At 42.3% G+C, this 11,629-nt stretch overlaps 1 protein-coding gene across 1 annotated transcript; it reads right to left on the minus strand.

Annotated features, from left to right (window-relative positions):
- Positions 1-270: 270 nt before the first annotated feature.
- On the minus strand, positions 271-11,208 carry arpc2 (actin related protein 2/3 complex, subunit 2). Its single transcript, XM_085265065.1, has 10 exons — positions 10,985-11,208; positions 9,213-9,247; positions 8,344-8,456; positions 3,973-4,018; positions 3,672-3,858; positions 3,420-3,513; positions 2,709-2,835; positions 2,514-2,614; positions 1,625-1,725; positions 271-582 (listed from the first exon to the last, which is right to left on the minus strand). The coding sequence occupies exons 1-10, from the start codon at positions 11,056-11,058 to the stop codon at positions 561-563; spliced, it is 900 nt and encodes a 299-aa protein (XP_085121191.1). The 5' UTR covers positions 11,059-11,208; the 3' UTR covers positions 271-560.
- Between the last annotated feature and the right edge of the window lie 421 nt (positions 11,209-11,629).

Genomic DNA, 11,629 nt, shown 5'->3' on the forward strand with positions numbered 1-11,629 from the left:
ACTCTTGGCTATCCTCTATCAGGACAGTAAGCAAACAGTTCACTTGATAAAATTTTATCAAGTGAAAAAAAGTGAACAAAAAGATGCTTTTTTTAAAGCGTGATTTATTTCTCTTTTTTTCATGACAACGGTACAGAAGACATGAAAGTACAGAGGGGACTGAAATCATCCATCATGACTGTGAGGGCAAGCAAGAGTACCAAATGGAGTAAAAGATATCGTATCAAAAATTTCAGTTTTATCATATATATATTTATATAGGACTAATAATTCTTCTTTTCTTTTTAACTATGCAAAGCAAGGAATGCCCTTTTTCCATTTATTGTGAGGGTTTCCTCAGGTACGGACAGCATTATTATTCAACCAAATAAGAATAAAAAAAAACAAACAAAAACAAAACAAAAGTCTGGACATGAGAGGCTGGGAGGGCGGGCGGGGAATTAGAGGCTTCCTGAAGTCCGGTCCGATGTGGCGTTAAGTCTCATTGTGGCGCGTCTGGGCATGCCCACAGGAGGTGGGGGGGCGGGGGTGGATTGTACTTTTTCAGGTTAGGGTCGGCCTCAGCGGGAGAAGGTCTTTCCACTGAAAACGTAAAGACAAAACAGTTTTTTGTCAGATGAGAACATGAACATCGGTCACATGTTATGATAAAAATGAAGACAGAACCAGTGAACAGTGAGCGAGCCCGACTCTCTCCTGCCCTGGTAGGTACCTTAAAAAACAAGCTAAACACAACATTTCCCCTTATTTGTGTCACACATGCTGACTGCTGCCTCCAGCTTTGGATGTAAACAAGTTTCCAAGAAACGGAGTCAAGTAAAAAAAAAACAGTTCAACAAAAAGGACTGCACGTTGTAATCCTCAGCAATTTAAAAAAAGGACATATTTACAGGTTGTTGTTGGTGCATTTCCTGTTTGTATCGTGTTTTGGCAGGCCCTCTGAGAGCTACTGAAAGATTCCATTCATCTTTGTGCATACCTGAACATCAAAAACGATAGTGCTACACAAGTAACCCTATCATCACATCTAATCAGCCAATCATAGAAGGGAATCTGTCGCATGCTTTCGTGTCATTGCGTGACATTAAAGGTGACTGACACTTGGATTTCAGTTTTGTGTTCACATCAACATTTTTTCCCCGTCAGTCGTCAACCTGAGATTCAACAGAAATGTTTATCAACTAACTGCCGAAGCAGCGAGTGGCACTCGTCCAGTCTTCCAATCGAATCGTTCCTATTTCGGTTACACATTAGCCTCGGTGCAAAGCCTCTCTGAGCTCACGCTGTATGTATGCGCACCTTTCAAACAGCAGAAAACTATGCAGGCAAACATGCTGCACACCTCAAAAACACACAGACTGAAAGATGAAAAAGGCGCTTTTATCTGGTAAAAACAGGAGTGCCGAGATAGTATCCCCAGCCTGAATCCGCCGCTTGTTTTGCCTTTTTTATAAGTTATCACGAACAAAGATGCTTCTGATTCCCGAACACATCCTTGTGCAAGATCTGAAATGCGCTAAAGCTGAAGATGAAGCCTTAAAGTGCAGGTGAGGTTGTGTTAAGTCAAATATAATCAGTTGAACTCCATTTGACAGAAACAGGGAGGAGAGCAGAGGCTACTTACGAGATGGTCTTCATCTCCTTCTTCTCTGCGTCGGGTCGAGCGCGGTTCAGCACCTTGAGGAAGTCTGACGTCTTGGCTCTCATACGTGTGTGAATGTAGGCCTGCGGAAGAGACGGGACATGTGATTCAATGCCAATCGCAACCTTATGATGTTAAGTGTTTAGTCTCCAGGGTTGGCACATTTCCCCTGGTCGCAAGGCTGCAGGGCAGAGGAGGGGGATGCATGCTTTGCTCTGTGCTAATCGCTCGAGCCAAACTGCTCATGCTCGGAAAAAACAGCGGTTGTTTGTTTTCTAAGTTTACATCATCGCATTTCTAACATTTAAGCCTATAAATACATCTGCCTCGTCAGCTCACTGTCTGAGACAAAGACAACCAACGTCCACATCTCTGAAATGTCAGTCATACAAAACATGCACCGATTAGGGGTTACAGGAAGCACGTTCGAGCAATCGTGCTTAAGCAAGTCTTGTTTCGTGGGTCGTCGCATCTACACAAACGCCCTCTTGGGGGTAGTCAGACGAGATCTCACCGACAGCGGGACTTTGTATTGTAGAGAAAGAAAAAGAGAGAAAAACCGCACTATCGCGGTGGAGGATTGTTTGTGGTTTTTAGCTTTCAGCTTTGGCAGGTGTGTTTACTGACTTGAGTTCACCTGTCAGGGCCCTTCAAACACAACCAAACAGCTCAGAAATAACACTGCAACGAACAAAACAAGCATTTATTACTTGGGACAAAGATCGGGCTGGATCAAGGATTAAAGCAAAGAAAGTAAAAAAAACAAAAGAAAACAACAACTTTTGTTGTGTAAAATTATTTGAAACCCGGAAAACTGCCAAGTAAATAAAACCATCAAGTGTAGAGGAGTGACTGGCTGAGGTGAATTCACCTTGGAGCACTTTATGTGGTAGTGCAGGTAGTCCCTGAAGGTGTGGATGAGGTTGATGGTGTTGTCTCTGGCATTGGCATTGGTGTGACGCGGAAACAGGACTGAAAACACAAAGCAACAAATTAAAACCACTGCGTTAGCTGTGAAGTGACCAGCAAATGCGAGTCTTTGTTAAACTAAAAACAAAGCACCGACCGAAAGTGATGTATCCGATGTTGTCCCCGACGGCGGCGTCTGTGTCCTTCAGCTCCAGAGGAGGCTCCCTGTGGCTGAAGAGCACCTGGGGAGCTGTGTGGCTGGCTCTCCGACCCTCTTTGAACTCCTACACACAGGAAAAATATGTTTGCAGCACTTTTTTAAAGCTTCTTTAATTATCAAAATGAAAAAAGAAAAAGAGAGAGGGCAATACAGTTGGAGTCAGTGGTCGGAATGACAGGAATTACAGGAATATGTTACATGAAAGCGCTCCACTCTGGTCCAGTAGGAGGCGGTAATGCAAATTAAAGCCCCGTTTCCATTAGAACCTACTCGGATCGACTCGGCACAGTTCGCTACTGTTTTCAGGGTTTTCCATTCACTTGGAACCAGGTACTTTTAAAATATCTGCTCTGCAGAGGTTCCAAACAGGTACTAAAATGTGTCATCATCAGACCTCATGCCACTGATTGGCTGGTCAAAATTAAAACCGCCTTTTTTGAAACTCAGCAACAGAGGAAATGGGTATAAAAAAATAACGCAGTGATCCCTCAAGTCTGATAAATAGCCACAGACCAATCATAGAAGCACGTATATTCTTCCCTCGACGTCCATCCAAGTCGAGTCGTGGCGAGTCGATCCGAGTAGGTACGAATGGAAAAGGAGCTAAGCAAAGACAGTAGAAATCAGTAAATGTGGCCTCACACACACCTGCATGAAGACTTTGCCGATGATGACGTCGTCGTCGTCTTTGAACACTGTGCTGAACACCACCGTCACTCTGTCTTTCTTGGCCTCCAAATACCTGCAGCGACCACAAGTTATGTTGGCTTCCAGAGAAATGACAGGAACGAGGTCCGAAATACATCAATTTATTTTTGATATACTTTAAGACCTGTGCTGAAATGGCTAACAAATGTCTTTAACTCTTGCTTTCCTAAATGTTTCTCATGACACACTCACATGGACTCGTCCTCTCTGTAGTGGACCACGGCCCTCTTCTCGCCCTCTTTGCCTTCCTCCTGGAACTTGAAATATTTCTCAAACACTGAGGCAAAGCAGTTCCTCTTGAGCATGCCGGCCTGGTGGACAACCTCATCTTTGTTGGCTGGTAGAACGTCCAGGTCGTAGAGGAGGGACACGTTGTAGCCTGTAATATAATACATGTAGAGCTTTTATTTTTACAGTCGAGGAAAAAAAAATAGCATCACGGCTCAGCTGATTTCTGAAACTTGCAGAAAAAAAGAGCTCAAAAAGACCTTACCCGCCTCTGGTGAAACCAGGAAGTTCCCATAGACCCTCTTGAGCAACTGGAATTAAAAATATGAACTTTATTTGTAACACACATCCGTATTGTGGTTTTTCAAGAGCTGCACTGCACAGAACAAATGTAGCACAACAGCAAAAGACAGATTACTCAATGGGCCTAAAAAAAAAAAAAAAACACTGAATAATTACTCTGCTAATTGAAGAGTCTTGTTAGAGGCCCGACTCCAAAGGTGTGGCTTTAATAGCACAGAGGAGAAAAATTAAAAGTTGGAGGCTTTCTTTTAACCACTTTCAAAACAGATCTTTCATTTTCTTGGAAATCTTAGTAGTTTTCACATGTGGTGGGAATCCTGTGAGATCTAAGAGGACCTCTTCCAGCTCCATATTTTTAGACTTGATATCTAAGGTAGCTTTGCAAAAACAAAAAGAAACAAGAAGAAGAACTTTATTGGGATTTTGCAAAAACATGGCCTCTAACCATGTGGTGTGAACCTGTCCATCATTTTGGACGTTTGACAACCGTGGTGACAATGTAGGATCAAGTGAATAAGGTCCTGGTCACCCAGGCCTAGAGACTGGTCTGCAACCATCTGGCAACTACCCGCATAGTATTCTCTAACTGGTTTTAAGTGGTTTCTAGAAGTTGACGGGAGTTGGTGGGGAAAATAACTTTTAAAGACCCAATCAGGCAGGACTTCATGCTGGTCAATGATGCCTTGGCAACCGCCTGTCAATAGAAACGCTCAGTTCTTGACCGGTTAGCAAAAAACCTTCTTGTGACTGCCTTTGTCAGCTAGCGTACTGCTGTGGTCTGTATTTAAAGGGAAGTGATGGACTTTGAGCTGTAGTGATACTGTGAGCAGTGTGACGCTAACAGGAAATGGGAAAGGTCAACTTTCAGACTAAAAGTTGCACCTTCTGAAACATGTTGGCTGCAGTGCTGCAGCATAACTTTTACTTTAAAAAACAATGTTCTGTATTTCTAATTAGATTCAAGCTGTATCTTATCCACATCCTTTTCAATCTGAACTACCGCTGGGCCTGCAGTTAACAGATATTTGCAGACAAACATCAAAAACTACAGGCAACCAAAGCAATCGCTACATTTTTGATCCAGCGACAACAAGCAGCTTTAAAGAATCACTGCCAACCAGTGGGAGAACACACATTTTCCCCTAACAACTGGTGGCTCCATCACATAGAATATGGCATGTGCTAATGACGTCACATGAGAAACCTCAATATTAATATCTAAGAACACAACATAAATTCATTAATAGATTTATGAACTCTAATATAAATGAAAGAGTACTTTTGGCAGCTTCCTCATGTCCCAAGACTTCTCACCACAGTGGACGCATCTACATACTGATATCAGGACTCGAGACGAGTATCAGAAGGAAACTAGCTTTTGACACAGGAGCCTGGGTTTGTGTCTCAATCCAAAGGAGAAAAATGGCCACTGAAGCTTTACGATTACTGCCATTACTGCCGTAGAGTCAACGCTTGGATTGGTGTTTGGATGTTAAAATGTGATATAGCCACTTTTACTGACATCATACAGAGCTGAGAGTAGAAAACAAATGTTTGTAATAGAGTTTCTACCTCCTGGGAATTACTCATACATACACTGACTTGTTGAACATCCGGAATTTCATGTGTATAAGAGATAAGAGCGTGAGAGGTCTGTTTTAAGTATGTGGTTTACAACAGAGCAGAGAGGTGGCTAAACAAACTTGCCGCTCAATGAAAGACTTGTACTGTGACAGGAAGGAGGTGTGTGTGTTTCAAGGAGGTAATGAAAGGTCGGAGGCTCCTCTGTAATAGATGCCTGTCATTCAGGAATGAACAGAGCAATATGCAAATCAGACCAACGGCAAGAATCTAACACAAAAACGTCACAGTCTCCTCACAGGGGTCTGTTCTTTCTTCCTTGTACTTGCTCCCTTTAGGTCAAATTACTCGACATACCAACATCACATTTGATTTTGCTGCCATGTAGATGGTTTACAACTGTATTTACCCATGAAACAGCTATTCCATAAGAGGGCTAAGTTTCACATTGTTTGGTCCTCTAACAGAGCGGCTGATGGGTAACCTGGGCTTTTGAACTCCTTTTATTAAAACGCAGGTTAAGAACTTTAAGATAATCTTTGACAAATCAACGCAGCCAAGTCAAGAGAGCAGTTTGTTCCAAACTTTTTTGTGGTTATGCATGCCTTGTGTTCCACCCACAGACTGGACTGCTGTTTTGCGCTGCATACTGGAGTTGCTCAATCATATGCTGCGGCCAGATTACTGACTGGGACAAAACAAAACGTTTGCAGCCTGTGCTTGACAGAATCCAGAGTAAAGTGACACTGTTGGAGTTTAAAGCCTTAAATTATCTTGATAAGCTTCCTGATCACTTTTCACTATTAAGCAGTTGAAGCTTATTTCAAAGGGGGCTCGTGCCTTTGCTGTTATCACACCCAAACCCTGGGATCTCCTCACAAGTAATCTCAGACAAGCATCAACTGTGTCTTTAAATCTCAGCTGACGTTCTGCCAAGCTTTAGGAAACTGCAGTTTTCTGAAACTGTCATTGTGTTAATTCATGCAAACACTGAATGTGTGTAGCGCCTATTTAGTTTTTAGTGTGTGTGAGAATGAGCAAGTGGCTTAAAAAACAGCCCCTGCGCTGCTCATCCAAAAACTGTTTTCCAAACTGACTCGTCACAGGAAGAATAAAACGAATGTGCCACTATTCACACCGCTATTCCCAGCTTCAGGGAACGAGGAGGGGCGAAGTGGCTGGGCAGCAGCCAAGCCTTTCATACACAGTGGCTGCTGCTCGCAGTCAGCACTTCCTCGCCTGGGGTGAGTCACACACACACACTTCCTGTTTCTACTGAAAGCCTCAGCGGCTGCTTTCTTCCTTACATGGCAACAGAGCACTTGTGTAGGTTTGTGTGTGTTTGTGTGTGTGGAGGGAAATAATGACCTCATTCTACTTTTATTTTATATCTCAGATCAACTCACCATCATCAGGAATCAAATTCAGTAGCAGCCTTGCCTGAACCCATGGCTCTTTTTACAGTTTCACTTGCACTCAGGTTTATTATCACTGAAATCAAAGTGTGCAATGAAAGACACTTGCACGCACTGTCCCAGATTAACTCTCATGTACCAATCAGGGATCTGGTAGAAAAAAACTGAACAAAGCTAAGCATATTTCAATCAGATGCCACAAAAAACCAACCCAAAACCTCACGTTTGTTTTAGTGCTTTTCATTAAAATAATCATATATCGTGCTGAAGAACAAAGCAAAACTAAAGGTCCTTTATGTTCAAGCCTGGATGAACCTCGGGCACTTTTAGTGCGCTCAAGGATGAAACACCAACACAAAAAAATGCAAAACAAAGCAGCAGGTGCCTTGACCACCCGGATTTACCCCCTTTAAAAGGAAACCAAAACATATTTTGCTTGGTTGTGCAGTTTTCTCCCTTAATCTGCCTTTGATCAGCTTCTATTCACTGCTTAGAATAACAGAGCATAAATGGACCAATGCACAGCACTGAATAATGCTGCATGTGTGTATCAAACGCCAGCACAGACATAAAAGGACACAGGCCTCTGAGTGACACCGAAGCGTGGTACAGACAGCAGCCAGCAGTGTGGTGGACGTTTATACCAGATTCTACCCACGTTTGCAGCTCGACATGCAGGGCTGGTTTATTGTGACACCACAGCATGTTAGAAGAAGTTTAAAGTCACATTAAAACAATATCACAATAATTGACTCATATTAAGCATAGCCGTAAAAAGGCGACTGAATGGAAAGAAGGTAACCCCCTTGTGACTGTACTTAAGCCTCGGTTCACAACTGCTTTTTCCTACTCTTGTGCCGAGCTGACATCATCGTGGATCGCCTTATATGGTCATCATAGCCACAGCCAAAGTCGAGTTTATAAGAAGTAGGTTCTGTTTGTAAAAACCCACATGAGGGACAGCTAAGCAGAAAAAAGGGGCTTTTAGAGAGCGTGGCTTAAAGAGACAGGACCTACAGTGTGTGGGTTCAGATAAAGGGTGAACTGAGGAGCTGCAGAAAGGACAGCTATAAGATGACCAATCATACAAAGCAGCTTTAGTCCCTGATTTAAACTATAGATGTGATAATAATAACTCTTTTAAGGTTATCCTTAATTGCACTTTCTGTATAACGAGAATGTTCTTGTGTTGTAGAGGATGTGAAACCAGCTATAATCAAGACTCTGCAAAGGCCTCTGTGTCATACATGCTAAATAAAAAAATCATCTGATTCTTTGTATTCAGGTTTTGAGAAACATTTTCCAGCCTCTCGCTCTCTTTTGTGTGTGTGTTTTACCTCGTCAGCTCCATGATCCTGCAGCTCCTTGTAGAACTTCAGAGAGATGCTGATCATCACTTTGGTCTTGTCCCCATTGGGGTTGGAGATGTGGTACAAGACGCCATCGAAGTCTGCAGCACACAGGCACAGAGTTAATACCAGCGGGGGAGAAATGCTCAACTTTAAATGAATTATAAAACCCATTTAAAAACAACTCGTGTTGACCAAAGTGCTGTACAAACATAAAACAGAAGACATGTTAGTAGGCGCTAAACACATTCAGTCACAGCTGAAACAGGCACAGGAGACACGGTGAGCAACTCAGGAAAGACTCCAATGAACGCCTCGATCTTTTCATTCCTCACTTAGACAGACGAGACGTCTTAGTAATCTCAGTCCATGTTTTCAGATTCAACACTGATTACAGGAACATGTGCAATAAGCTGGCTGCATAATAGGAAACTGAAGACAACACCACCATCAGCACCACCCTTTAAATTTTGAAATAGGCGTGCACAAAAATGTGATTGTGTCTGATCAAATCCAAACATTACATTACAACCTTCTTCACAGCGGGTTACACAAAATACTGCACGACACAACACACACAGAAATCTATAAGCCATAATATGAACTACATTAAAGTCATTTAAAGAAATGTCATGCGACCCATCCAACACTGGCTCATATGATTTGGTTTCATTTAATTCGGAGAACAGCAAAAAGTTCCTTCCTTATCCAGACAGCAAAAAGGGCACACTGGTGATGACGACTCAACTCGGCTGAGAGAGCCACGTTATCGAAACTGTGTGTTAAAATCTAAACACTGATATTCAAATATAGTACAAACGGGGCAAAAATAGCACGCTGCTGCACGAGACACTCACCCGCAAACGTCACATCGACGGCCTCTGGTTTGGTTCTGTGAGGAGAAAAAGAAACAACATGAGGAGACCAGTTTGTTAAGCCCACAAAGCTGGAGTTCAATTTACCATCTTAAATAGCATCAAAACAAACAAAGAAACAATGAAGGTAGTGAGGAGGTTTAAGTAGACTTGATGGTTAAAAAGGGAACAAAAAGGGTCATCGCAGCATTCAAAGCCACGCACTGCAAACAAGCTAGCTAGCTATTGCTTTGTTTCCCGTTTGTTATAATTACTGCCACTAGATTCTTTATATTTGTATGATGAAAGATGATTAGAGCCCATCCAATGTAGGTTTTTAAGAATGATACTAATACCGATGTTTGGTGATTTAAAAAAAAAATGCAATAACATGGTTGAATTTGCAGACATTATTCTGCAAAAGGAGAAACAAAAAGAACTGCTAGTAGCAGTTGCAGCTGACCAAACTAAATCACTTCCTCTGATAAAACCATAAAAGCTCAACAGTATCTCTAGCTTTACAGCACGTGTAGAGTAGCTTAGTCAAGGGTGTTTTCACGGTAAGCTGGTTACCAGTTTGTGAAATACATGGATGGGGAGTTAATCAGAACTGACCCTCATTATTTCTTCTACATTATAATCTGAACAGGACCTGTTAGTTGCTGTTCAAGTTACAGTACTGTGCAATACTGGTATTACTCCAGCTGCCAGTCAAGGACTGGGACACAAATTAATTGCAAGATGAAGCCGTGCGCTTGCTAAAATGCAAAACATTTAAATGTTTTATGTAATGACGTCATGATGGAGTCACAGCTTTAATGAATCATCTCGACACGACAGCTTAAAAAACAAACAAAAAACAAACAAACAATATAAGCAATGCCTGGGGAATGCACAGTAGCAAATCAACAGTGTAAAGGTGGATGCTGCAGCGACTTGTCCACACGCTCATGCTCTGAGGAGCTGCAGCTGCTGGCTGTGCAGAGCAGACTTGACTCAGCCTGACTACAGGAATGCGGAAGCAGGAGAAAAAGCGAGAGAGATGGGCGATGGTTGGCTATCATTTAGCCACTAAAAGCTTTATGTACTGCCGCGGAAGGCAAATAAATGGTCTTTATTAAGTGAAAACACCGCGGGCATATAATCTGATCTGCCGTGGTGGAGTGACACCGGAAATGAGAAGATAGTTTGCCTTGACAAACCTGTTGTGTCCGAAAAAAAGAAATAAAGTCCTCACTTCATATAAAAATATATACTATATTTATAAAAAATAGTTTTTATAGGCGGTTTGTGATTTTACATATGATGTTATCAACCAGTGTGGAATAGCTTAATCATTTTTTAAAAAAAGCTTATAAATTAGCTTTATTCCCGCTAGCTCCCTTAAGGCTATGTAACCTTTTAAAAATATTTGCTTCGTATTTATTGGCAGCGCAGTGTAAATATAACCTAAGTATCTATTGTGTGCTTTGTTGTTTTATCTCCAAGGTATGTGGGAGAACCGCCAGGGGAGATTAAATTCAATGGGGTTACAATTTTTGGCACAACACCGCCCGTGCAGACACACCCCGGCTCGTCGAGGCAGAGCAACAAGCTAACTCTATGTGTATTTCTGCACTTTAAAAAAAAATCAATACTCTTTAGACCACATAGCTTAACTTTGTTGAACCTGCTGTACCCGATCTCCCCCGTTTCTTTAAATGAAGCCATCATCTTCTGTAAGAAGCTAAAGGGGAAGCTAGCGGTGCTAGCCAGGTGTAGCGATGATTTCTCACCCGTTGGATGCGCCGTCGAACTTGAGCGTCAGCGTCTCCTCGATAATGCGGTTATTAATTTCTAACAGGATCATCGCAGCGGACGCCGGTGTCGAGGAAAAGGGGGGATAAGCGGTGTTGTTTGGTGGGGTTCACCTCTTTGTGTCAAATTCTGCAAATTTTTTCCTGCCCTGACAGACCCGACCGCTTCCGTCGAGGCTACTTCCGCCCGCAACTTCCGCGTATTTTACTCGCAGGGCCCAAATAAGACTGGGGCGTCTAAAATAATGCCTGTAATAAATTCGTAATGACAGTACTGCGGCGGGTTCATAAGAAAGAAACAGGTGTCCGCGACTTAATAAGTGTAAATGGTACATCAATCACAATTTTAGGGCCACACAACTGCACTAATCAGGAAATACTTGTTCATACTTGTTATTTAAAAAAGGCTATTTATTTATTTAGAACAGACTGCTGTAAGAGAGAAAAGGAAGGTTTTCATGACGATAGTGAGACCTGCTGTGGTGCATGGTTTGAAGGTGTAACTTACAAAAAGACAGATATAGTTTGGAGACAAAGTTAGAGAGGCAAGACTGAGCTGGTTTGGATGTGTGCAGAGGAGGATGGTGGATATATTGGACAACGCAAAATGAATATGAGCTGGCA

This window comes from Mchenga conophoros, linkage group LG23 (assembly GCF_057382185.1).
Source record: "Mchenga conophoros isolate Kocher_MC1m ecotype Shallow Benthic linkage group LG23, M_conophoros_male_GT1.1, whole genome shotgun sequence".
Classification (NCBI taxonomy): Eukaryota; Metazoa; Chordata; class Actinopteri; order Cichliformes; family Cichlidae; genus Mchenga; species Mchenga conophoros.

Bases quoted from the DNA above. Each gene is read 5' to 3' on its own strand.
- arpc2 (XM_085265065.1), bottom strand. From the start codon at position 11,058: ATGATCCTGTTAGAAATTAATAACCGCATTATCGAGGAGACGCTGACG. The intron at 8,457-9,212 runs GTGAGTGTCTCG...TGTGTGCTGCAG, and splicing joins CGTCGATGTGACGTTTGCGG to ACTTCGATGGCGTCTTGTAC. The intron at 4,019-8,343 runs GTAAAACACACA...TTTTAATTCCAG, and splicing joins AGGATCATGGAGCTGACGAG to TTGCTCAAGAGGGTCTATGG.